The 27,871-nt window shown below is 36.1% G+C and overlaps 3 protein-coding genes and 1 long non-coding RNA gene across 7 annotated transcripts in view; 2 read left to right on the forward strand and 2 right to left on the reverse strand.

The window, feature by feature from the left end:
• LOC113661660 (potassium voltage-gated channel subfamily KQT member 4) overlaps nt 1-14,053 on the forward strand; it is a 47,676-nt gene extending 33,623 nt beyond the window's left edge. The window contains exons 8-14 of the mRNA XM_027176046.2: nt 22-110; nt 1,355-1,477; nt 6,960-7,189; nt 7,291-7,390; nt 11,322-11,453; nt 12,304-12,442; nt 13,034-14,053. Coding sequence (XP_027031847.1) covers nt 22-110; nt 1,355-1,477; nt 6,960-7,189; nt 7,291-7,390; nt 11,322-11,453; nt 12,304-12,442; nt 13,034-13,237 — 1,017 coding nt within the window. The 3' untranslated portion in view covers nt 13,238-14,053. The remainder of the gene's footprint in view (nt 1-21; nt 111-1,354; nt 1,478-6,959; nt 7,190-7,290; nt 7,391-11,321; nt 11,454-12,303; nt 12,443-13,033) is intronic.
• On the reverse strand, nt 12,186-17,119 carry LOC113661665. Its single transcript, XR_007139388.1, has 3 exons — nt 17,040-17,119; nt 16,208-16,379; nt 12,186-12,460 (listed from the first exon to the last, which is right to left on the reverse strand). It is a non-coding gene; the product is annotated as an uncharacterized LOC113661665 (long non-coding RNA).
• Nucleotides 17,086-22,990, forward strand: jtb (jumping translocation breakpoint). 4 transcript variants are annotated; one of them, XM_027176066.2, is made up of 6 exons: nt 17,086-17,234; nt 18,617-18,717; nt 19,219-19,241; nt 19,797-19,882; nt 20,706-20,785; nt 21,596-22,990. In XM_027176066.2, the coding sequence occupies exons 2-6, from the start codon at nt 18,629-18,631 to the stop codon at nt 21,750-21,752; spliced, it is 435 nt and encodes a 144-aa protein (XP_027031867.1). In that variant the 5' UTR covers nt 17,086-17,234; nt 18,617-18,628; the 3' UTR covers nt 21,753-22,990. The 4 variants fall into 4 exon arrangements, with proteins under 4 accessions (XP_027031867.1, XP_027031866.1, XP_027031865.1 ...); XM_027176065.2 differs by having other exon boundaries at nt 17,087-17,234; nt 19,219-19,259; XM_027176064.2 differs by having other exon boundaries at nt 17,160-17,343.
• A 377-nt stretch (nt 22,991-23,367) lies between these two features.
• cart4 (cocaine- and amphetamine-regulated transcript 4) lies at nt 23,368-25,940 on the reverse strand. Its single transcript, XM_027176002.2, has 3 exons — nt 25,673-25,940; nt 25,476-25,550; nt 23,368-24,550 (listed from the first exon to the last, which is right to left on the reverse strand). Exons 1-3 carry the CDS (start codon nt 25,793-25,795, stop codon nt 24,443-24,445), a joined length of 306 nt encoding a protein of 101 aa, XP_027031803.1. The 5' UTR covers nt 25,796-25,940; the 3' UTR covers nt 23,368-24,442.
• Between the last annotated feature and the right edge of the window lie 1,931 nt (nt 25,941-27,871).

A 27,871-nucleotide genomic window follows, 5' to 3' on the forward strand; every position in this document is an offset into this window, starting at 1 on the left:
TATGTCCCTCTTTGTTTTTAGGCAGCATGGCGTCTCTATTCTACAGATGCTCGTCATTCATATCTCACAGCCACCTGGTACTTCTATGACAGTATGCTCCCGTCCTTCAGGTAAATACGCTGTCTGCTAACCGCCATCTAAAATCAGAACTTGCTGTTGGTTTGTTGTGCAAACTGAACTGAACCGTCTCATGTAGAAGCCCTGTAAACGATTCACTCCTTTCAGAGGCTGCTTTGCACTTTGAGGTACTGTAACAGGCCCTCTTCATAAACGTACCAACTGAACCAGTCATTATTTTAAATAGAAGTTTGTCATCATATTCATTTTATTGTTAATTTCACACACCTCAAATGAGAGACTAACATAGCCTGTTATTTATTTTTGGAGCCACTGCATCAGATGGTATCCAGGAGTTATTTAAGACTTAAGTTGTTCTAACAGGTTTCTAAACATTTTTATTTAGAATAGCTCTGAAATTAATTGGTTAACATGGACTCATAATAATAATAATAATAATAATAATAATAATAATAATAATAATAATAAATTTTAAAATAACCTCATAATCGCTTGCTCTTTTATGCAGTGAAAATAATGACAGTTTGTGTTGTTTTGGGGAGCTGATATTAATTTAATATAGAATATTAATTTAAAGTTAACTTACCCAAAGACTGAAAAATAATTAATAAATTATATTTTATTATTATGTTTTATTTTATTTTAGTATATTTTAATATTTTATATTTATTTTATTATTTATCTGTTTGTTTGTTTTTCTTGAAATGTTCTTATATTATTAGAGTCAACACTTTGACCCAACCTTTATCTTCCTCTGAATGAAGGACAACAACTGAACGGCGTTGAGTCCTCTTAATTATTAATGCTTTTATTTTATTTCTAATCACGGTGTTTTGTGCCTCAGTTCATTCACAAACACTCAGTTCATTTCTTTTCAATATAGTTGACTCCCTGAAAGGACCTGAACACAGCTTTATTTATCGATTTTAATGTCCCTGGTGCTTTTTTTCCTTTTTTTAGTTTCACATGTATCCTCAGTGATGCTCGCCATCATTTTTAACATTTATTAAACATTTATTAAACATTTATTTATTATGACTAATTATTTTTTTAAAAAGGCAGAATATGTGTTCTAGGTATTTTTAACTTTTTCTTTATCCAAAAATTTTCAAATAAAAATTGGAATAAAATCAAGTATCAAAAATAATCAGCAACTTTTAAAATAAAAATTTCTGTCTTTTTAAGTATGTATTTGCATAATCATTTTGCTCTCATTTTATGTTTTTTTCTTTTGTCATGATTTTATATGTTTAATTTATGTTTGCTCATGGGTCAGAGAATTGACGTTACTGTTCAGTCACCTTCAACGGCAACGTAACACCAAGAAGTTTCTTCACAACTACCACACGCTGCTGTCAGGGCTTCGGCCCTACAGTTCCCTCTATGTGTCGGGGGACAGGTATGCTGCTGTCCAGCTCCAAAATACACACCATGTCTTCCATCTCATTCTGAACACACATTATTTACAGCCCATTCATGTATACATAAATTTCTGCCAATATTTTCACTAAAAGAAAGATAACCTGTTTAGACACAATGCAAAAATGTCACAAGATACACTGAAGTGCTGCAACATTCAACCTCAGAGGTACTGCAAAAAGTTTGTGCTGCCAATGCTCAGTTTCCTGCAAATGCTTTTAACAGATTACTCACACTACTAACACTCCTGCTTTCTTGCACTTTTGTTTTGTTGTCATTTTTATATGCTTAGCTTTCACTTTAGCCTGATTCTGTCATTTTCATGTAGTATGTTTGTAATTGCTGTGCACACACAAAATGATTGACAGACATACAAGGACAACATTGTGTTATATTAATGCTGCTGGTCAGCACATTTGGGTAGAAATTATATATATAAAGGAAAACTCCACTTGGTTTCACAATAAATATGTTTACTTTGTATTTATTGCAATGTATTTTGTTGATTTATGGCTTTTTATGTCGTTTCTGTCAGAACAGAATTAATGTGAACATTTTTCAGCAATCACAGACATAATCACAAACATGGGCAGGTTTGTACAGAGCATATGAACATAGATCCTTTTGAGCAATGTTCAATAATAATGAGAAATTCAACACATAAATAGTGGAGACAGCAAATGTGGTACTCAAAGGTCCAGATTGTTATTCAGCTATATGATTCAGTTGCTCTTAATTTCACTCAAATTGCCTAGCTAGTGATCTACACGATGACAGACTTGATGCTGTAGATGCAGCACATTAGCATGAGAGTCGACGCTGTTTAACAGAGTGTACAGATGATGAGGTGAGAGAGTTTACATACCAACATGTTAATGAAACGATTAGAATTCATTATAAAGCATCATGTGAAGTATGATGATCCCTCAGGGTGGATTTTTCCTTTAACACTGTAAATTCAATCTGCTATATTTGCAAGTCCGTGCATTACTCATCTTTTCTTCTTGACCATTTCCCTTTCTCTTTCTCATTTATCTGCCATCCTTCCATTCTTCCACACTATAAGGAATTCTGGAGTTACAAGGTTTGTGCTCAGCTTTTGAGAGGGTTTTGATTTCTCTCATGAATAAAGCTTGGCTGTGCTTTGCTGTGCATTCTGAACTGTGTTGTCTTTCTTTACACTGATTAGGAAGATAATTTGAAAAGTGATTTGAATCAGTTAGTTTTGTTAAGCATATGGACCCACTCATTAGATACTCAGGGTTACTTTCTATTTAAAAAAAAAAAAGGTTTTTAATGGCTAATTTTCACATGTGGAATATCTGCATGCTGTCCCTGCTTGCTAATGAAACCTGTCTTCTGTCCTCTTCTTGGTAATTGTATTACCTGTCCTTTAACCTAATCTTTTAAACCCACATTTATGCCAACAGCTGATCCCTGGATAGTTTCTCAGGTTGTGAAGTGTTTAGGAGCCTGATAAGGTTTGCAATGAGTGATCCCTGGATCACAGTTTCACCCAACTCATTTGGATATTAGTCGGTCCACCTATGACAAAGCTGCACTTGGATTTTAAATGTCTGTTATCAGCTAATAAAGTGGAAGAAAACACAAAACAGTTAAAAAAACATACAATCCCTTGGCCTTGTTCATAGAATATCACTACTTGTCAAAACGTTGTCTTTAAAAAGTCAAAAGCAGTGCTATATCTCCAGTTTCATAATATTGGTTATGCAAGTTCCTTCTTTTGTTAGCTAGTGAGTCACTAGCTAAAGTTAGCAAGCTAATTAACAGCTATGACAATAAGTCTAACTCAACAAATGAAGCAAAGCTATTATTAGATTTTGTACTGTTTTTAATAATTTCTCCTTTATGAATCGAGCTGTAGACATTATCAACACCACTGTTATGATTTGTTGGCAAATAATTATCCTGCTAGTTTACAAAGTAGGGCAGAGCTGCCAGATGCTTGATTTAAGGTGATGAGGTACATCAGAAAAGGCAAAATACAAGTTCAATTTAAAATAGTACAAACATGCTTATGAATTTGTTACTGCTGCTACAATATACAATACAGGGTTGTCAAGTAGGGTTGTGGGGGGTTGGAGATGTCACGCTTGCCTGTCTTCAAAACTTGAGAGCCCTGCAATATATATCCTTAAACTCTTCCCATGTGCTCGGTTTGAATATCATAAGCATTGGGAGTTTGACAAAATGACACCATTTCAGCAGCAGAGTGAGCAACTAGGCTATGTAGGTGAATATATGAAAATAATTAATAATTAGCTAATGAAGATTAGCATACAGCTGTACTAACAAGCTTGATTTAATGAAAGATAAAGGGAAACTTAGTTTGTTTTGGCTATTAGTGCAAGGAAAGAAATAAATTATGTAAATAATTATGCAGTTTCCATTTTTAAAAATTGAAACTGAAGATTGAATCTAAACATCGTACAACATTGCAGACAATAATGTTTTTAAAGATTGCACTTTTTATAATACATCTGAATCACTCTATATTTAAGCCCTGGTTCCTATGTTTTCTTTCTCTTTAAAGTAATGAATAACTCCACCTCCAGAAAAAGGCAGTTTAGCATTTGTCCATTTACAATGTGTATAAACTACAGAAGAATCAACAAGAAGTCATTTCTTTCTAATTAGCTGATAATAGACTCAGAAAGAGAACAAGTGTAATTGCTGTATCCTGCCATGACCCACTTCCCCTCACAGCCCTCACGCTTTGCCCCTTTGCCTTGTGTGTCTCCTCAGTCAGCTCATATCTAAAAAGCGGGGTTTCTTCCGGATTCATGGTGGCTGCAAGCAGAGGTATCCATGTCACTGTGCCTGCTACACATTAGGCACGACTCTCCTTTGCCTGACAGTTTCAGGGCCTTACTGGTCCAGAGCTGCTCGCTCACTGAGCCCCGAGACAAACAAGTGCTATTTAAACAAAGTGTTTACAGTTTAAAGTTTACAAATGAGTTCAGTGATGGTTCGTTCACAGAATAATAAAATGCAGTACTTGTCATTCATGTAATTATCCATTCGGCCAATCATGTGACGGCACTGTAAGGCATATAATCATTCAGATACAGTTCATGTACACATTAAACATCAGGATGAGGAATGTGTGATCTTAGTAATAAAAAAAAAGCTTTTCTGCTCACCACAACAATAAAGAGTGGTTCCTGTAGCCTTCCTGTCAGTCTGATACAGACTGTCCATTCTCTAAACATTAATATGTCTGTCTGTGCATGATGTTATGCATTACACTGCTGCCACATGATTGTCTGATCGGATAATAGCATGAATATCAAATGCACAGGTGTTCCTAATAAAGTTACAGGTGAATGTATATGGTGTGAAGCACATAGTGATAAGAAATGTTAGAATTTCACCAATTCATCCTCAATTGACTCATTAAACAAGTTATAATTAGTTGTAAATTATTTAACATTGTAAACATTTGTCATTTGTGTTGGTTTACAGCAGAATTAAGTAGAAAGTCAAGCATTTTTCTCGAAATGTATTTCTATCGCTGTCACAACTAAAGAACTCACACTTCAAATTTGCCTTAAAATGTTTACTGTAGATACGATTTTGCACATCACTAAAAAGAAAGGTGGCTCTGGGTTAGTAATCTCTGAATGTGGCATGTAGCGTGTGAAGAGCAGAGCAGAAATAACAAGTGTAATTCTGCTACTTCCCAGAGATTGAGGTTTACCTGCTTGTGATAAAAGGTTTTAGATAAACCATGAGTTCATAATAAAGAAATGAATGACAATTCTTTATAATTTACTAAAAACTGTTCTTCATGGTTTATTTCAGTACAAGTACCAGCATTAGCAACAAGATTACCAATCTCAGGGGAGATTCTTTCATGGCATGTTTGAAGATTTTAAAGATGACTGAATGTTTAGAAGTTCAGGAGTAGTTCAATATGAAGTATGTGTATGTGTGTATAAATTATATAATGTATGCATGTTTGACAGCGTTTCTCTTTGAGATCTTTCGATGTTTGGCATCAGACTCGCATGTGCAGCTTGGACCCGTCTCCTGCATACACGATAATGATGTAATGCGCTTCTGATGAACTGCATGTGACTACGGCCCTATGGCAACACTTAACAGACAGCTTTAGCAGAATAATATTTGCATGAGCTATATAGGTTATAACAAAAGATTCCATGGAACCCCCGAGACCAAGAAAGTAAATCTCACAAAGTTATGCCTTATGATTTTTGTTGTCCTGGTCTCAGGGTTCTGTGTTAATGTTATATAAAGGTAGGGAGTATTTAGAAATCTAGCAGATTTATCATAGTACATAATGATCTAGTTATTCTGCACTACATGGACATTGCATTTGCAAACTCTTCACCTGAAACAGCTTAGTTTGCCTTATAAAGCTTGGTCTCAGCAGTGTGTTTTAACCATGTCTAATGTGCATGTCTTTGCTTAATGGCCTCGAAGTCATTTTTGTGCATGAAAATGGGCAATTACGTCTTATTTTAAATATAATCATTTTTGTTATTCTATCAAACCAACTTGCAACTTGAAACTGCTCTGCATGCTAATATGCCTGCTAATGCTCTTTAAGCAATTTGAATATTAATGTAAATGGCTGACCACTAAATACCACAATTTATACAGTTTTATTACTTTTGTACATTTACTATTGTTTATTGTAGCGTTGTAGGTTTTTGTGCACCAGTGTGTTGAAGACACCACTGTCCTGACTGAGCCGTGCAGATTATTACAACCTTTCAGTGAATTAGAGAGTTTGGTTATCACTATATACCTTTTCATTTGTCTACATTATGTACAAAAACAATTCTGCTTTTAGAAGTTGTCATGTTTAGGTATGACATCAAATTAAATATCAATTTTGAATCAATTAATTTTAAATTAGTTCCAAAATATTAGGATGGATAGATAGATAGATAGATAGATAGATAGATAGATAGATAGATAGATAGATAGATAGATAGATAGATAGATAGATAGATGCATACATACATACATACATACATACATACATACATACATACATACATACATACATACATACATACATACATACATGTGCATGTGACTGAGCCCTGAAGGTTGATCAATCAGAATGATTAATTTGATATGCTTTTATTTACACACTGGCAATAATATGATGATTAAAGTATTTAGGTTTATTAAAATCTACACATACAAAGATGATTTTGATTAATCTTCTCTTTTCTATCCTTTTAAAACATTAATACACTGTTTCCTGCCTTTCTGTCTTTTTTCTATTCCTACCTAAACACTAGAAGCAGTAACTAAATTTTATGTTTATTTTTACATTTTAGACTATTTATCCACAAAGATTTACAATGATAATAAAAAAGTGAAAGTGCTTCACATACAGATTTGGCTTGTCTAATGAAATCAAGCTGTTGTTTGTGAATACAGTGTTGTAAATTTCCTGGCAGTGGGAAGATTGGATTTCGTGACCGCATTAAGATGAACAGTTCACGCTCCACTCAGGCACTTCGGAGCAAGGTTTCTTCCCCTGTACCACCAGGGAGTGTGAGGCAGTCCCCAAGCAACGAGAACGTACCGGAATCCACCAGTCCTACTAAGGTGCAGAAGAGCTGGAGTTTTAACGATCGAACTCGCTTCCGCACTTCCTTGCGGCTGAAAGCGCGCCCTGCTACAGATGGTACAGCTCTCACATGTACAGACCCCTAATACATACTGTTCAGACAAAGCCCTGACCCAAAGACACACAAGCTTCTCACATGATTGTATTCTCTCTTGTAGTAGAAGGAGTAGGGGAAGAAAACACAGAGGACAAGTCATACTGTGATGTTGCTGTAGAGGATGTCATCCCAGCAGTGAAGACTCTGATTCGAGCTGTTAGGTGAGTCCACAAACCAAAACGTTTTCACATGATCTTTGATTATAAGGTTGCTTTATAAGACCTGATCCTAATTTCAGGAATTCTCTGTTTACACCATTTACAGTTAAAGAACTTCAAATCACTGGCATTTGGTTCTTACATATACTACAATAGTCTGAGTTGAATTCCCTTCTCCCCTGAACATTTAATTTACTGAAACTTAATATACACAAGAGAAAAGTGTTCTCTCCGTCATGTTGATGCCTTGGCCTCCCAGGGCCAGGAGTCCAAGAGAGCATAACTAGCCATGCTCTCTGAGTGAAAGTGATGACATACTTTCTCTCTCTCTCTCTCTCTCTCTCTCTCTCTCTCTCTCTCTCTCTCTCTCTCTCTCTCTCTCTCTCTCTTACTCTCTCTCTCTCTCTCTCTCCTGTCAATTGTAGCATTTCTAAGGTCATGCCTGTAGAAGAGGGCAGTTAGTGCTTTGATTGTTCAGCTGTGTTCACTTGCCCTATGATGTAGCTTGAACAGCAGTTTTTAAAGATGCGGTAGCTTCATTGTCTCAGAGGAAACGTGTTATGATCCTTTATGATCCCCTGGTGTGATATGCAAGCACTAGCTACTAGTGAGTGAGATCTGGACCAATTTGGAAGAAAAAATAATTAACAGAACACTAGAACACTTTGGCTTTCTTTTGGTTTTGTATGAGCTGCATGATCACAAAGGAGCTTCAATTTGCTCTCTCAGCCTTGACCTTTTATAGCTATTGTTAACACCAGCAATTTTAGGGTTCTGCACAAATTGTAGTTGCCTTGTAGTAATCAGTGATCAATCCATTCTTTTAAGGAAATCACTACATGAATGTAAGAAAGCCGTAAAGCTTTGATGGATCACTGCTAATGATGCAAAATGTCTTATATGTTTTATACGTCACTAGTGTTTTGACAGTGAAGGGTAAAGTATATGACGGGCGTGGCAGCCGCTTTGTTTAAAGAATTTTTGCTTAAGCTTGCTGAAAGTAAAACATACACATCCTTTCAAATGCCATGGCTATTATGAGTTGTTATTATGTGACATGAACAGTATATAATTCTGTTATTATGTGACATGAACCGTCATATACATTTCTGTTATTATGTGTATGAGATTTGCCACATAGATAAAACATTACCATAAAGATCAGTACGGTTTCTGTCAAACTGTATTGAAAAATATTGACCAAATTCAGTATACAGCTGTCTACACTCAGAAAGATGTGGCGGAGGTATGTAGTGTGAAATCTATTTCTTTTCCTACAGAAATCTAAGGCTATGGAATGATACATCATGTTTTTCTCACTGATGTTCTGATTTCTGAGGTTTTTACTTGCCATTTTTATTCTTTTTATTCAAACCTCATAAAAACATAGTTAGAAGCATACATGTTAAAAAAAATAAAGGAATTTATGTAATTATTTGGTTTTTCTTTTTAGTGATGCATATAAAATTACTATTGACCTGAGTCCTTAGACCTTGATTTACGTATAGGATTCCTTAATACTCTCAGAATGGTTTGTTGCTAGCTCATTCGTATTTAACTTGTTGTTTTTTTTTTGTTGTTGTGTCCGTATTCAGCATTGAGTGTCTTTGTGATGCCACGCTCCACAGTTAGGGGTTAATGTCTCATATAAAAGTAGACACTCAGAGCTTTAGGAATTTGTAGTTTGCAATCCATAAGTAAATTTGTAATTTGTTTCCATAAGTATTTCTTTTTGTATCTAGCCCACAGGGGGCAAACTTTTTATAGAAAAATTCCAAAAAATAACAAACGTTAATTATTTATAAACGTTCACACAAATATTTCTATGTTTAAAGTAAATGGTGATATCCAACCCGTTTCTTCTCTCTGACCCAGTTCTTCTCTATGCCCCAAGTGCTTGTGTGCTTCGTAAAATGTGTTTGTAGGTTATCTGTGTATGGTTATCCCAACAGCGGAAAAAACATCTCGTCTATTGAAAGCCAACAGTGTCCTGGGTGTTTTTGCCATAAAATAATGAATTTCTATATACTGATTAAAAATGTCTCATATCTTGATTTCCATTCCTCCAGCAGACCGGACCGTCAGCGTACTTGTACTGTATAAAGGGTTAAGCCGCTGATTTTGTCCACATCTTTGCAAAAGGTGTACAATCCCCACATGTGCATCACTGCTGGTGAAACATGCTCTACAATTTTGCAATTTATGTAAGACTTCCTGGAAAAGACTGATGTCCTTTTGAAAATGGCTAATTTTAGCCCGACACAATGCTGAGCTTTCACTTTTAAGAAAAATGTTGCTGGAGAAAGCCCAATACATCTCATGTGTCCTTGAGCTCATCTGTACTTTGCCATTTTCCATGTGTACATTTAATAATAGCGAAGTTTTAAGCATCTCCTTGAAAGACAATAATCCGTGACATTTGCTGCAGTACCAGCATTAGTTTTCTGGCTTTTATTAATGGCAGCAGCTAAAATGTGGCGTGGAGCTGGGCTGACAGTACAACACGTTATACGGTACACTGCCATGGACACACAGTCAGCATTTTATGGAAACCCTTGGGGAGTCCAAATAAATGTGATTTCTTTTTTTTTTCTTTTCTTCCCCTCTCCTTCTCTTTTTCCTTCCCCTCTTTTTTTATCCATACCTGAGACCCACCCTAGCAAAATTTGCAGCTATCTGCAAAATTAAAAGATGAGGACAATGCAGGCTAAACTCAAGCGTCATCAAGAAACTTGGGTTCCGGAGGCTTAAAATGTTCAGAGGTACAGCTGTACAGCTCCTCCTGCATCCTGCCAGCAGAAAAGGGACCATCACACAAGCAAACATGCAAAGCTCTGCACTTGCCAATCGCACACGCAAGCTTTTCCTGCTAAACAATAGTCTTTTTTTAAACACCCCTCTGCGCACAGACTTATTTTCACCCATGTTGGTCAGCAATGCTTTTTAGTCCAAGTTCAGTCACTTCTCCTGCCGACCAGTCATGGTTTTGCAGCTGAGCTGTGAATCTGTCTCTCTGTCTTGTCCTCTGTTAAAAGATAATTTTGTTAACAGAGGTTTATCACAGGGCAAAATGGTTGCTGAAAGGGAAAAAACCCTCTCTGGTCTCATGATCCACCTCATTCGCTTGGAGTAATTTATCATGTTGCAAGATGGCAGTTTCAGTGCAGCTGCTCATCGATGCTAACATTAAGCGTGTTTTGTTTGTTTTTGTCGAGTCAGCTTCATGAGTAATATGAGCACAATAACTAGCAGCAGAGCTGGAGCTCTGGAGAGAGACCATCCTGGCACTGTGTCATTTCTTAAAGCTATGACAATCAGGCATCTCGCAAAAGCAGTTTTGATAAAGAGCAGGTAATACAGAGCACTCTGGCCATGACCAAGTATGACAAAAGACATATTTTATGTAGTTATGTTACTAACATAAATGTCAGTGTCAAAAAAGTGTCACTGATCTTAAGGATATAGAATGAAGGCTGAAAACTATAAACATTTTGCAAGTCATCATGCTTAACCATTTGGTTGTTTCGGGTGAGCCCTATAAAGCTGAGGCCTATGTCAGTAAACACTGGATGCAAGGCATGATTACACCGTGAATGATATACAGCTCATCACAAGTCTCCGTGTCCACACTCTATCTCATCTTGGGTGATTTAGCAAGCCCACCATGACAAAATCCATTCAAAAAAATGGTTGGATTTCACTTTTGGTGTTGTGGTAGCTTGTATCTTTCACACCCTGAAATATTAATGCATATGTTTGCCTGTACCTTACAAATTTTAGAACATTTCTATAATTCATCCTGCTATTTTTAGTCTTGTGGATTATTTTGTATGAATTCTGCTGTAGCCGTGCACCAAAAAGGAACGAAACATCTGGAATTCCGGAGCTGTGTGTAATTTGTGTTTATTTATGCTTTATATGTATGTGTGTGTAGGATCCTGAAGTTTTTGGTCGCCAAGCGCAAGTTTAAAGAAACGCTACGACCCTATGATGTGAAGGATGTGATCGAGCAGTATTCAGCTGGACACATAGACATGCTGGGCAGAATTAAGAGCCTGCAGATGAGGTTAGATTTAATAAGAATTTGAACAGTGTTGTTTGTTTGGAGAATATTTCCATTTCATTACCTTTAATCTTCCATAATCTGATACCATATTTCCACTGCAATGATAAAATTCTATGAAGGAATAAACAAACAAATAAATCAACAAATACATGCTGTGGGTTTACCATTTGTCTGGTACCTGACAAAATCTGTCTTTAAGTAGATGAAAATATATTATTCCGACACATATTGCATGTTTATAGGAATATTTGAGTTACTTAATTATTTAGCAGGGGGGCACGGTGGCTTAGTGGTTAGCACGGTTGCCTCACACCTCCAGGGTTGGGGGTTTGATTCCCACCTCCGCCTTGTGTGTGTGGAGTTTGCATGTTCTCCCCGTGCCTCGGGGTTTCCTCCGGGTACTCCGGTTTCCTCCCCCAGTCCAAAGACATGCATGGTAGGCTGATTGGCATCTCTGGAAAACTGTCCGTAGTGTGTGAGAGTGTGAGTGAATGAGAGTGTGTGTGCCCTGTGATGGGTTGGCACTCCGTCCAGGGTGTATCCTGCCTTGATGCCCGATGACGCCTGAGATAGGCACAGGCTCCCCGTGACTCAAAGTAGTTCGGATAAGCGGTAGAAAATGAATAACTATTTAGCCGTTTATGTATAATAGATAAGAGAAACACTTCAAAAGACACTCTGGAAAAGACACTTAAGTGAAACACACTTAGGAATTTAAGTATTAAGAAAATATTTACATTGAAAGTATACATTTAATATAATTTTACAAAAATGAAACTAAAATGTGAGAATTAAATAGAAACACACACACAAAGTTATAGACTGCACTGACTAATTCTTCTGCCTAAAGGGTAGATCAGATTATAGGCCGTGGTGCTGTTCTGTCTGATAAAAGGGGAAGGACAGAAAAAGGTGAAAAGACTCCTCCGGAACTGGATCCACTGGACGAGCTGAGCATGATGGGACGTGTAGTTAAGGTGGAGAAACAGGTAGGCCTTGAAGAAGTTCTAAACACAAATGGATTTTAAAAAAAAGAGAGAGAATAGATAAGAATTATGCTCATATATCGCCCAAAACCTTTGGAGCTGAAGCTGATACTGTTCTATGTGATTCATTTGGTCATATTTTTTTTCAGTGTAGTTCTGTGTACAACACTTACTACATTGATATTTGTAATACTGAAATGCCAATTGTTTTATATATTCAAATGTAAATATAGTTTACCGAGATATAAACATCTATTGTTTTTTCAGTTCATTTTATTATTCATGATGAGATTCATAAACTTGATTCATAAATCCACAACACCCATATAGTAAAGTCCCATATTTCTTTGTAAATATACTGTATAACTTCAGGTTAGTTCCCATTGTTAGCAACACAGTGGATGCCAGTGGCAGCAGATTTTAAAGCCACTGTTTGAACTCAGTTATTTATTACATTTTTGTTCTTAGTTTCAGGAAACTCTTGAGACTGAATACTGTGCATTAGATAGATCTAACGTTTCTGACATTTCTTATGGATTTACTCACATGCTCGTGTTCAGCCACCGTTAACACTGAGGATCTCTGATCTCCCAGGTGCAGTCCATTGAGAACAAGCTGGACCTGCTGCTGAACTATTATTCTCAGTGCCTAAAAAAGGGCTCGTCCCATTTCACACTGTCCTCCTTACTGGAGCCTGACCTCACCTCTGACTACCACAGTCCCACTGACCAGAGAGAGCTCTTCCCCTCTGCGAACACACTCAACATCTCCCATTCAGACAGCGGCAACATGGAGTGAGACCTCAAGGAAGATGAGCTGGGACTGCAGCCACGGGACATGCAGCCAGGAGCTTCAACTCTTTTCTTTTCAGCCTTTCAAATGCTCCAGCCATTATCACATTCTGACATGGCGTCGGCTACCTCTACACTGATGTATGACTTTAAGATGTTTTATGACTCGAGTCTGCACCTTGTTACGACCCCATTATGATGTTTATGTCCATCAATATTTGAATGTTATGAATGTACAATTAGTTTGTTTGCCTATTATCAGCACTAGACCTTTGTTTCTTTTTATTTCTGAATCCAGTATTTGTCACATAATATGCACCTCATATTTAATATTCATGTCTTTTGTTGTTCTAAGTCACTTAAAGACCTCTACCTTTGTGCTCATCTGCATTTTCTAAAATTATTATTTTCATATGTATGTGGTGTTAAAAGAAGTCTGTGTGTAAACACTGATATGTCCTGTGAAGAAAAATAAGTGTATAAGATATTAAGAGCTAAAGAGGTTTTTCTTTAGTTCTTGTGTCCTGGTAACATTTCAGTCTTCCGAAGGAGGGGCATGGAGCACTGTAAAACACTAATGACCACTAAAAACTGTTTCATTTCCTGTCACCTCTTCCATCTCTTAAAACCCCACAAATGTCTTTGTATTACATTTTATGCACATTTCATTTGTCCTTTATTTCTCAATGCTGTGATAATAATTCTTAACATGGAATAGTTCTTTTTGCTGTTTTATTTTGTTAAAATCTGTACACTTCAATAAGAATTCTATTTTTCTGAGATTACGGATTTAATCTTCAAATGAATTTGAATGGAGTTTGAATTTTAGACTTTGTTCTCTGGTTCACTTTTAAGTTTTGAGCGAATGCACCATCTTTTGTGCCACAGGGTGGCGTTGAGCGTCTATTGAATGTACGACATAACCCTTAACCTCATGATGGGGACAGCTTTACAGTCAAAAGCTGGACTAAGGACAAAATTCTCTTTCCTAAACTCTTGATCTCTTTTGTTGCATGACCCAAACACACATGTCCATGAAGGGACAAATGAAGCAGGTCCAGTGTGGTCCCCTCACAGTACTTTTACACACCATGGAAACATCTTAACTGCTTGTAGCACTTTCTATGCTGCACAGATTCGAGTAAAGCTTTCTTTTTCTCCCAGATGTCTCTTAAGAGCCCACTGTGCAAAACAACAAAGAAATAAATAATTAATCAATAAAGGATATATAGATAGCAATTGAAATGGATATTTCTCCATGAATAGTAATGCATGTCTGGCGGCCTTTTTAGGAGGACTAGTAGCATAAGTAGCATACCTTTCTTTTTATAATTTAGACATAGATGAGGATTTATATGCCCTGTTCTTATCTTCAGATCCTCTTTCCTTTGTGCCTTGCCACTTGTTTTCATCCTGCATGTAATTCAGACCAAATGAAATGGTGCAGCCCTACTGGAATATAATGAGAATATACTGTATGGTTCTGCAGTATGGGCTTTTCTACATCTGTTAATTTTATTGTTTGTGTTTCTAAACCTCTCTAATTACCCCTACTTTAAGAGGCATGTAATGACACAAGTCATTAGAGGATAAAATAGGAATGGTCACATATTATTTTTGTGATACACCCATTGGGAATTGTCATGGTTTCCCATATTTGCCCCATATAGACTTAAAAGCAGCATTTTTGAGCAGAAGCAAAATTAATTGACTGATCTAAGACTTTAGTCTTTGTGCATGAGCTCCATATCAGTATCTATGCATGTAATGTAGGGAGCAGGGATCCAGCTTTAATAAAAATGCTGCAGACAGTTTGGTCATACAAGAGCATGAGAGGAGAAGTAGAGGAAACAGCACTTCTATGCCTTATCTTCAGAATTAGAGCACACGGATGTGTTTACGATATAAAGGTAGACCTAAGCTTTCTTTTGGCCTACTGATCATGGCATTAATCAATTATTTGAAATGGATTGAACTGGAGTACACACAATCCAAATGGATTTTTCTACATTATTTGCACCTACACATGATCGGATATTGTATGCTTTAGCAAACAAAAATTTTTTATCTTTCTCTCACAATGTACACACATTTTGCTTTTCCTATTGTTTGTTTATTCTTTTGTTTATTCTTTTAATTTCATTCCCTTCCTTTTTCCTGTTTTATATTTCTTACATTTAGGTTTTTTAATAATTTCTCTTACCATATCAATAATTTCTGCTGTTGATTTTGTTGAGCTGCACAAAGCTACCTTTAACATTTCTGTTTTATTAATTGATTGTGTTTATGGATATGATTCTTATCTGCTAATGTGAGAGATAATTTGCTCAACAATATGTATGTTGAATCTTATATGATTGTAAAGAAGAATAAATAAAGCCAGATTTTGTTTAAGAAAAGCATTATTATTATTATTATTATTATTATTATTATTATTATTATTATTATTATTATTATTATTATTATTATTTTATTAATATTGTTATTATTATTAGTAGTAGTAGTAGTAGTAGTAGTAGTAGTAGTAGTAATTTTCCATTACTATAAATACTACACTATATGTACTGTATATATAATACATATTTCAGCTAGTGGAAATTAACACTTGAGGGGAAAACATATAGATAAAAAATAAAAATCATTAAATAAAAGCTCATTGGGTGCAACAGGCAGCGGTTCTGAGCTCTGTGTGAAGTTTCCTATGTCACTGTGAGTTTCCTCCCATGTCTCAAAAACTGGTTTATTGGCTATGCAACATTGACTCTAATTGTGACTGACTATGTGAATCCAGGGTGTATTCATACCATGTTATACCATGAATGTTCCTGGGATAGGTTCTGAATGCACTGTGACTCTGACCTGAATTAAGTTGTTGGCTTCTTCTACTAAATATGACTGAAAAAAATATTAATGAAATATTTAAAACATATTTAAAACAATTACCACTAACTTAAAATTATTACTTTGAACTCTACACCTTATATGTTCCTGTTGTTGGTAAGGAGGTCTGAAGTGAGGTCAATGCTCCAATTCATCTCAAAGGTGTTGAGTGGGTTTGAGGTCAGGACATTTCCATTGATGTTCTTCCACTCGTCTTCTCACACCGCACAGAGGCAATGAAACAGTTCTCAGCCGTCATCAAGTTTGTTCTGTGCACATCAATAACTGACATCAGTTACTGTAACAGTGAGCTCAATAACTCAAACAGACACCAGAAGACTACAGAGAACGGTTCGGACTGATAAAAAGGAATATTGGTGTTCCCCGCCCACCCTTAAAGAACTGTATATATCCAGAGTGAGGAAAAGAGCTCAGTTTGGATCTCTCACATTCAAGTCTTTCGGTTTTTGAACTTTTACCATCTGGCCAGTACTACAGAGGCCCAGCACAACCAGACACAAGAACGGTTTCATCCCACAGGCCATCTACAATGTGCAATAATCTTATATTTATTTGTTACCAACTCCATCCTAGTACATCTCTGCATCACATTCTATTCTGTTCTATTCTATTAGATTCTATTCGATTCTATCATCTATATCACAACTTTACTACAATTTATTTTTCACTATAATTTCCTTTTTTGTCTCTTTGTATTTACATATGTGTATTTTTTTTAATTCTCATCTTATTTTTATCTTCTGTGTTGTTGTTTTTGTTGTTGTTGTTGTTGTTTGTTTTTTTATACCTATAATACCTTATTATACCTTATTATATCTTATACCTATATCTTATTATACCTTATTATACCTTATACCTATATCTTATTATACCTTATTATACCGTATAACTATAACACCTTATTATACCTTATCCTGTATAAAGGGATTAGTTTCCCTATGTGTGTATTTAGGGACATTTCCGAATCCGACCGCTAGGGGGAACTGTGACGTTGCATTCGAGAACAACTCCACGTTCTAACGATGTGACGTCATACAAACTCTCATATTCAAGATGGCGGATAGACCGCTTATCTGTACACAAAGCGTCAAGCTGAACGAAATGTAAGTTATAACCCGAAACACGGTCGTGTGACTGTTTAAGTTGAGATTTATCGGAAAAGTAACGTTAGTGGTATTACATGGGATGACCGAGAATGGAGATATAGTTAAGGTAAGAACACTGAGGTCAATTATTTAGTCTGTTAATATGTGGCTAGCGTTAGTTAGCATCCTGCTCGACTTTTAAATGTAAATATACCGTTATTTAACTATCTATCGGTGTACAGAATGTTCTGTTTTATTACATATTAATCACTTAATGGCTTTGTGTAGATGTCGGTCGTGTGAAAGTCTCAGAACCTTTTAAACATAACGTTTACTGCTCAGTAACTAAACATCATAATCAACGGGTCTTGCTGTTGTAGGAAACTAGTCAACGCCGTTGTGAGGCTTTATTCCACAGAGATTGTTCACAAATGACCATTTTAACCGCGTAGAGTTTGATGTTATCGAGTTACTTCCTCTTCTTACTCACGTTACATCATCTCTTTACATAAACACTAATTCCCTCAACAGCCTTGTAGTTTATTTAAACCTTTTGAGGTTTATTTGTTACTGAGAAACCACAAAGCTCTCAGACTATCTCGTAGACTGTTCGTGAATGGAAACACAATGTAATAAAGTGCTGACTTTGTTCTTCTTTAAATAAAAGCCCATGTAATGAATTTATTATTAATCCAAGACGGTAAATTATATACACCAATCAGCCATAACATTAAAACCTCTGAAGAATTATGTGGAAAGCAATGATTGACCAAATTGTGGTACTGACTGGGTCAGAGCGTCTCCAAAACACAGGTCTTGTGTGGTGTGATCATTATGCATCAGTCAGTACCCTCAAACCAAGTGGTCCAGGGAAGGATGCCAGCGCCAAAGAGACGGGGACATGGTCTTGGTGCCAGATACCACTGCGCACTTTCAGTTTTCTTATGGATCCCGTGCCATGACACATCAGATCTATTCTGGTTGCACATGAAGAACTTGCAGAATTTTAGACAGCTGGGTTTAATGTTCTGTGGTTGCTGTATTGTTACCTAACTCTTTGAATTAACCTTCACTTCCATCAGCGCTGTTATAGAACATTAATCAAACCCTTCAGAGCAGTCAGACACGGAAATGTAGTAATAAAATAAGTACTTATATTGTGTTTCACGTAGTTACGTTACCAGTTAAACTTTTAGCTTGTTCACTTAAGGAATAGTTCTTCTGAACTATGTTACTGTCTGTACATCTCCTCTTAACTGAACTATTATCTAGCTGAAAGTTTGCATATTACACCTTGTGACTCATCTCATATGTCAGTGTTAAGATGGTGTTTTGTATAATGTCTGTTTAAGAAGCTCTGAGGTGTTTGTAAGCTACAGCAGGAATGTTTTTCTTCACAGCTGAGCCGAGGGATGGAGAGCGACTGCAGGATTCCCATGTCATGTTTAAGGCCCAGAGTTCTGATCCTGCACGCACTTTTCTGGGGATTTGTGTGTCTCAGGTTAGTAGAACAGAGTATAGAATCGTAAGGTATAATAATGTAGATGACTTTCACTACTGTGTCAAAAATGTAAGTATTATCGTGTTATTTAGACTTGAAAACTCATGTTAATATGGTATTTTGAATTATTTATCGATTTATATACTTATTTTGACTTGTACTTTCCATGTAATTGAGGTGATATTGTCAATACCGTTACTATTTATATTTACTTGATGATATGTCATGGATATATCATGCCTTTAATATTATTTAAGGTATATTATTGCACTGAAATTGGCTTTTGGAGTAAAGGAACTCTACATGTGCCTTTTTAGGTCAAAGTTAAATAGTAAAGATACAAAATAATGTGTCCTTGAAGGTACTACCATGCTGGCAAGGGAAAGTTTCATTCAGTACTAATTTTTTGAGCGCATGTTTAACATGCATGATATCTTCATATAATGATACAGCACTTCAGCTTTAATGGTAAACTTTTCTTGTTTTATTTTGTGATTTCAGAGTGTTTGGGTCAGCAATGCTTGGTGAGGAGAAGCCCACAGGTGTCTGTTTCTTTACATTCATTACTGACATTTATAGCATATATATATATATATATGTGTGTGTGTGTGTGTGTGTGTGTGTGTGTGTGTGTGTGTGTGTGTGTGTGTGTGTGTGTTGAGAGATGCTCACAGCACCCACAATTACATTTTAATCATGTTCGTTATATTAGACTTTCAAGTACAGTAGTATACATCATAATTAATATTCCTGTTAATATTATTGTCCCTTAATGATACAAATACAAACCATTAATGCTAAATATAATATACCATAATTTGGCACAAATGACAAACTGGAAAACAGATTAAAGTCTTTCATCAAACTTGATAAATAAAAATACAATAAAATAAAAAAAACTTATTTAGTTTGAGGTAAATGTTAGCATGTGAACACAATCCAGGGGGTTTATTGGGGTGTATACATGATCATTTTCTCTGCAGATGGATTAAAGAGTCAGATGAAACAAATATAGTGAGTGTGAAACAGTGTGGCTGTGACATTAACATATTGCTATTTGGTTATGTTCTTGTTTGCAGTAACAAAGGCAGCGACCATGCCGTGTTGGCAAGTGGAAGAGTTTGTTGTTGCGACAGAATGCACTTTGTGTAGTGCTTTTCAAACGGTAAGATTTTTTTCCAAGACATAACTTTTACTTACAAAGCATCCTCTACCTGATAACCATCTCATTGTAAACACACTGAGTCGTCTCATTACGAACTCGTATTAACACATCTGGTGTTTTTCATGCAACTGCATGTCTTCCTGATTCGGTCACGAACACGATTGAATATGTTCTTCTTTCGTCAAAGGCATTCTTAAAGGCTATCAGAAAACATTACATTATATAAATGATGAAACATTTTGGAAGGCGTTTTAGAGACACCCTGTAGATAAACGAACTCTGTTGTTATCAAGATTAGTATACCACAGCGCTATTGAATAATTGAAGGATTGGTCAGAAGATGGCGTGTCAGTAGTTCTGGCTGTAATTCAGATAATGGATAATAATATTAATGCACTCATTCTGGAGAATATCTTTCTTTTTTGTGTCTGTGTGTTCACTGATCTAATCTAATCTTTGTGAGAGGCTCTAGAAAGTGAAATGATGGATTTTGTCCTCCAATTTCTTCACAATTTGGTCATATGTCAGTTCTCACCCACCAGTTTTCCGCTATCACATTACAACTAATTAGGGAGTCTGAAGGATTTTGAACAATGAACAAGTTTTATTATAGCTGTTATAATCGATAACAGGAATATTTGTCCAGTTATAATTATTCATTACTGATAATGCAGATTGCTGTGGTATGAAATAAACAAAGCATTTATGGAAGTTTGATTATTGGAAGCTAGTTAACTTCACCAACTCACCATACCATCACTGATTATTTTCCTTTAACAGCATGTCTGTTGTTGTTGTTGTTAAACTCGTAATCTCTCTGCAGAAGACACAAACAGCCTGTATCCAGACAGGATATGTGGAGAGGATTAACTGTACAAAGTCCAACAAAGATGAATACAAAAGGTGAGGATTGTTTCTCCACATTATTCCATTCACTAATCTTATCTTTCTTCCTCTGACAAGTAAATCACTTAAATGGTATTTTCATTTAGATCATCCAAATGTTTCCCAAATGCCAATTATTGTGTCTTGCTTTTGAATACTATAAAGCTCTCCAGCAAGAATGTATTATCAAAAGAGCATCATTTAAATACAGAATCACATTCACGTCCACATTCACGTCCACATTCACGTCCACATTCACGTCCACATTCACGTCCACATTCACGTCCACATTCACACAGTGCCCAAAAAAAACTAACCACCTGTACGTATGAGCCTTAAAGGAAGCAGCACTGGTTTACTTGTTAAGCCTTTAGCAGCCACAGTTAAGATGTCTACATTCCCATTACTGGGTCATACCACACATTAAATACAGCTTGTTCTATAATTATTGGCACCCTTTATAATCATGGGTGAGGAAAAAAGGTTATGAAAATGTCTTTTTAAAGTAATTAATCTTCCTTTGAAAAAAATGAAAGAAGTCTAGCCACTAAATTCAGTCGAGTGCAAGAAACGTAACGTTTCAGCTACATTGTAAGTGATATTGAAATACATAGCTCTGTCATTATTTACTTGTAAAAAATCATTCTCTTTTTGCACTTTTCACACTGTCATTGCAATTTTTTACCATTTGCACAAAATGGTAATTTATTTAAATTATTATCCACAAATTTAAATCCTGCATAAAATGGGTGAATTAATACCTCACTGTATTGTTTGTCTAGTACAGTTCATAAATTATTAAATGATCGTGTGTGTGTGTGTTTCTAGCTGCCGCTCAGCAGTGATGGAGGAGCACCTCTTTTGGAAGTTCGAGGGTGCCATGTTAGGCCTTACTGTTGTCTTTGCAATATTAGTGTTTGCCAGGCAGAGATCTTTAGACCGGCAAGCCGCGGAAAAGGTTCGCAGGCAGATCGAATCTATTTAGTACTCAGAACTGCATTGAGAAGTATTGTACATGTAATGAGAAGAGCTCTGGAGTTAGTTTTCTCATCAGCAAGCAGTTTCACTGGTCTGGGCTGTGATCACTGGACTCTTGTAAACATATTACAACATTTTTTCACACTCGTTTCTCTTGATACTCCACAGTTAAATTAACTGTGAAGCTTCCAGGATTGATAAGGAAGTCAGCAGCTGAATCAACAGACCGTATACTAGAAAAGATCAACAGTTTGTTTCTTGTCATCTTTTGTATTTGAGTTTCTCTTCCCTAACAGATAACTCACAGCTTATACTACACGTTCTCATTAACACATTCTCTGTACTCTTTCTGTACTGTACATGTTCTAATTAACAATGAACTGACCTGACGTAAAAGCGGAGTTTGTCATCAAATTGCATTGTTTATTAGAATTCTGCTCTTATTTACTCTGGAACTGTCATGCTGAGACATTTTAATAACAAAATGAATCTGACCTTGCACTACTGTGTGTTTCAATACGTCTGTTAAATCAAATAATAGGGAATGTAAACGTGGAAACAGGAATCAGGTTGTTTTTCTTTATTTTGATGCAAAAGTGAAAAAAAAGACTATTTTTACATGCTTATAAATTGTCCTGAGAAATGTTTGTTCTAGTTTTACCGATCATGTTTAAACATCCATATATTCCATGTTCCCACAGAAATGTTTATTTAGTGCAAAGAATGCATTTACATTTTTCAGTTTCAATCTTTGTGGTATTGTTTTTAACTCGTTTAATAATGATTTTGGTTCTGAAACATGGCTTCAGTTTAACTACAAGTGTTTGGTTCTCACGGGGTGCATAGTTACAGTGTCTCGTCGTCATTGTGAGGTTTTATTTATGAGATATATTGATACATGCTAGGCACTGCACATACTGCTGCTGACTTTTACACATTATAATACATAACTATTATATAGGTTAATGTGCAAGTGTTACAGTTCAGGTACACAGCTGATCTTCTTGTGATACGCTGTGCCCGTGTGGTCATGTGTGTGCGCTCTGGCAGTGTAAAGCAAATCTGTAAGATTTGAGTTTTTTCAATTTCTTTGATGTAACGAAGGAAAGGCTGCATGCTGTTTTCTCTTTAGCCAGTTTTACTGGTCAGCCCCGACTGTAGATCATGTATTTTTATGAAAGATGTGAGACATTTCCTATTCTCTCTATTTAAAGGGGGAACTGAAATAAACCAAATTGAACAAAGTATTTTTGTGGGTTCTTTTTTAAACAACACAGTAACAAATAGGGTCCTTTGCATCATTTGGTTCTTGGATCCTAATTACAAAATTAATTGTCCAGTCGTACAATTTATGCATTTATACCTACAACTTCTCGACTGGTCTTGTATTCACACAAGTAAAGGTAAGGCATAGTAAAGATGAGCGAGGATGATCATTCTACTGAAAAAGCTAAACATTTCTTGCTGACAATTTAAAGGCTTCTTGAAAGCTATCACTGATTCAAACACAACACATTTATCATTTTATACTTTTACTTCTTGAATTGCACTCTATATAATCATAAATGTAATGATTGTATAGCACACTTAACGATGGACTGCTGTGAAGCAACTTTATAGGAATATAAAAAATCTGAATATATATTACTAAAAATTTACATTTATGTTTATCCTGAATGAACAAGCAACAGAGACATGAAAAAACTCCTAGAGATGATCTTGAAAAGAAACCTTGAGAGGTACCAGACTCAAAAGGAAACGATCGTCATATTTGAACGTCATCTTACTCTTTATAGCTCGTGTGTATGTTACAAATGTGTGTGGAACAGAACTGACATGTCCAGCAGATTACTGTCAGGTTCAGAAAAATATTCTTTATTCAGTTGGTTCATTTGGTGCCTTGTTCAAATAAATGCCAGGTCATTGGTGAGGTGAACGCTGTGTTTTATCTTGTTTGGCTACCAGTAAAAGGTCTTCTCTGACACAGGAAAGGGCACAATGCCATTAATTCTCAGTGTGCTATGCATTAGGAAATGTATTCTGCGACACCCAGTTAGTGCTCTGTAAAGTTCAGCAATGAGTCAAAAACCTTTGATGAGCACATCAGCTGCCAAAAACCTATTACTGCAATCAGATAAAACCCAACTGGGCAGTACAGCTGTATTTAGCCGCAAGCCAGTAATTAAGACATCTGATGCATTTGTGTTGTTAAATAAAAAACTCTCACCTTTGTGCCCTTTAATGTTTGTCGTTTAATTATATGACTTCATAATAATTTTTCAATAATGCATGCAGGATAGATATGTGGTCACATTTTACATACATTTACTCATTTCACCTTCACAGTCACTTTGCCTCCCCTAATTGAAATGTGCTCTTTAAAACCTTAGATTGTGTTAACATACATACGTACGTACATACATACATACATACATACATATATGCCTTTATAATGTATAATCTAATGTATATCACAATAAATGCTGAATTGAATATTAATTCATTATTAAATACTAATACAGTATCAAAGAGTCTTAAAGACATTTTATTAAACAAAAATAAATAAATGCAACCGTACATGTGTTTTATAAAACATACACAAAGAATTTACGAACTAGACAATCAGTTTTAAAGACGTCAACAACGTAAGATCCCATCAGAGCTAGCAGCACTGTGCCTGATGTTCTGTAAGCTCGGTCAGTAGCAGCGCAGGAAGAAGGTGTTACACGCACTCCCTCTCATACAGTCACACAGGCGGCCGATGCGTGGTCCGTGCTTCAGGGCACACCGTTCTCCTACATCACACTAAACACCAACGTAAGCATATGATCAGCATTTAAGCGTGTAACTGCACCATATTATTATAGTAACTGAGTCCCAATAATAAAAAAAACATTTCAGTTGACTGCATAGTGAAATTATCATATTTGAAAAAAGCATTGCACTGATTAAAAACCCAATTTACTGACATTGTTCAGAAGCTTGAAATGAATAAATTGTACTTGAACACTAAAATTGTTTCAGTTCTTACAGTAGTACATTTATGCATCATAAATATATACATTAATATTAGTCATGACAATTTTATGGCCTTATAAAATATAGCCAAATAATAGGAATGTCATGTTCATTAATTCATGTTACTTCAGGGAACCTGTTCCAATGCAAGGGCTTAGTGACATAGGATTTGTCTTTTAATTCAGAGAAAATGAATTACGTTAGGTTAAACATTAACATCACATTAGACCTGAATCTCCAAAAATACATCCTGCATCAATCAACATAGCTACATACTGTACTTCATCAAAACCTTAACGCAAAGAGTTATTACAGACCCTCAGATAAGTCTCTATACATACAGGAAATAAACACATTAACATTTTATTATTATTATTATTATTATTATTATTATTATTATTATTATTATGTACTACTAATTTTAAGATAGCCTTTAAGCATGCATTTTTAAATCATTATAGATGAATCAGGAACCTGTTGATAGATTTTAACAGGAAACATGACGAGCACATGATGAGTGGCAGAGACAATGGTGTCTTTTACAAAGAAAAGAGAGAAACAAAGAGAGATAGACGTAGAGAGAGAGAGAGAGAGAGAGAGAGATAGACGTAGAGAGAGAGAGAGAGAGAGAGAGAGAGAGAGAGAGAGAGAGAGAGAGAGAGAGAGAGAGAGAGTTCAGAACAATAATAAATTAGTTATTAATAAGTTTTACCCTCGGAATGATGCTGGCTCTTTTATCCAGTTCTATCCGATTGTCTCCTTCCAGAAGGGTTTCCAACGCTTCAGCCTGAGTAAAAGATGACAAGACATTTACAGATTTGTTTGTATAGAGAATTATACAGTGTGCAAAACCTAAGACACTTATTTATGATATCACTAAAATTGGTTGTACAATGTGACCTGATTTACCATGTCTCTGGTCACTAGCTGCTCCTCAGACAGTCTGGGGTCCAGAGAGCTGTGAGCCTGACACACAGTAATGAGCAATAACACACACACGCCGAGGTACACCGTTGTCCTGATGCTGTCCATACCGCTAGAGAAAGAGTTAAAAGCAGACACTTCAGAGTCCCTCACGTCTTCTTACACAGAATCACTGCGTGGAAAACTTTCTCTATTTATACAGCGCGAGCTCCCGACTGACGCGCTCCCGTGACGTCATCATCTGTCCTTTCCTGACAGATGTGAATAATAATCTCAAATGCTAAAATAAGGTCAAAAGAAAGGAAGAAAAGCTGGAGAAGAGCAGGAGACGGATGATATGTGAAACTGTATACGTCTGATTTACTGTGTGCACAGAGAGAGAGAGAGAGAGAGAGAGAGAGAGAGAGAGAGAGAGAGAGAGAGAGAGAGAGAGAGAGAGAGAGAGATGCTGGGGTGTTAATTGGGATTATTTTAAACTGTCTACACATCAGATACCATTTCTGGTTTAGTGTGCAAGAGTTAAGAACAATAATGAATTAGTTATTAAAATATGTTTTTCCCTCGGAATGAAGCTGGCTCTTTTATCCAGTCCTATCTGAGAGAGAGAGAGAGAGAGAGAGAGAGAGAGAGAGAGAGAGAGAGAGAGAGAGAGAGAGAGAGAGAGAGAGAGAGAGAGAGAGAGATCTGGGGGAACAAGGTGAGAAAATCTAAACTGCATATAGGGATTTTTCTTTTCGATGTTAATCAATATCAGTTTGTAGGGATTTTACATGTACAGCACTTATTTTTCTTTTACATTTAAAATGTTTCCAGGTTTAATTGCATGCAGACTGTCACTTACAGTCATGTTTATTGAAGTGTTAGATTTGCTGCACATTTGGGCTGAAATCTTCCAGCCTGCTTCGCTGAGACATGCATAACACATCATCAGCAGCACCTACAAAATACAGTCACTAGATGAACAAACCCAGATGAGGTGGAACAATTTTTTTCTCTTTTTTTCCTTATGATAACTTTGACAGAGTAAATGTACTAAGCACACATTGTTCAGTCCAAGTACAAACTGCACAATAAGACAGAAAGATCCCCAAGAGCATTATAAAATGTAAATACTTAATAATGTGAAATTATGAATTCTGATCTCTTCTATTGCATTTGTACTAGTTTTCCCATTTATAGTATGCCACTAATGAAACCTTGTGATATAATGCATTGTTCAACCCTAATAGTTTTTATTGTCAAGATGCTGTTAGGTGGCCAAAACCTCTTGGTGTTGTAAAGTACAAACCTGCATGACCAAAGTTAAGAACAATTTAGATTAGCAATTAGATTTAACCATGATTAAAAAAAATATTACTACACAAATAAACCGAATAAACCTGAGATTTTGTTTAATAATGCAATCACTAATAATAAACTCTCCTGTTTAACAGTAGACAACAATCACTACATAGTGTGCAAGGAATTAGTTTCCAGTGTCCTGAGCTTGAGTTCATATAAAACTACATGGGGCCATTGACATGTTTGTTAGGGCTGTGCAAATTATTTTTGCAAGTGTAATGGTTAAAATGTGCAAATCCTTGACGTTTGATAGTTTTTTAATTTAAGCCTTAAATGATCCTCTGGTTTCAGTTCTTTCCGTTTTATTCTCCAAAAGAAGTCCATGCAATTTTTACTCCATCAGAAAAGGTGTGGATTCTTGTGTGAATCATACTATGAGTCTGACAAAGCATGATATTCTTAATGAGAGCACGTCCAAATCCACAGATACCCAAGAGCAACAGGTGGAATAATGACCTGACGATATGAATTCTAGATATTTTCACCCACCATTTAGGGTTTGTTTTGGCTGCACCATGGCACTTATTCTCATTAAATGCAAGACCTAACAGCATGGGCGGGGCTAGCCCCTAAAACTTGAAGTAAGAAATGTTGTTATTCTAAAATTTTTGTTCGTCTTTTTACAAGGTTAAATAATGTCCAAATCATACTCCGTAGTTTATGGTTATAAATGTATGTGGTAAGCGTGAAAACGAAAACATCCCCCTTAGAAAATCCTCTGTTTTAGTCCAGCGGGTCGCCGCAGCTGTGGAGTAGCACAGGACCTGAGTGACTCGTCCATAGTCATAAACGGAGAGAAGTAGCGCCGGTCACAATGTTCTTCCGCAAGACGCATGCAGTTCT

Source organism: Tachysurus fulvidraco, chromosome 24 (assembly GCF_022655615.1).
Source record: "Tachysurus fulvidraco isolate hzauxx_2018 chromosome 24, HZAU_PFXX_2.0, whole genome shotgun sequence".
Taxonomy (NCBI): domain Eukaryota; kingdom Metazoa; phylum Chordata; class Actinopteri; order Siluriformes; family Bagridae; genus Tachysurus; species Tachysurus fulvidraco.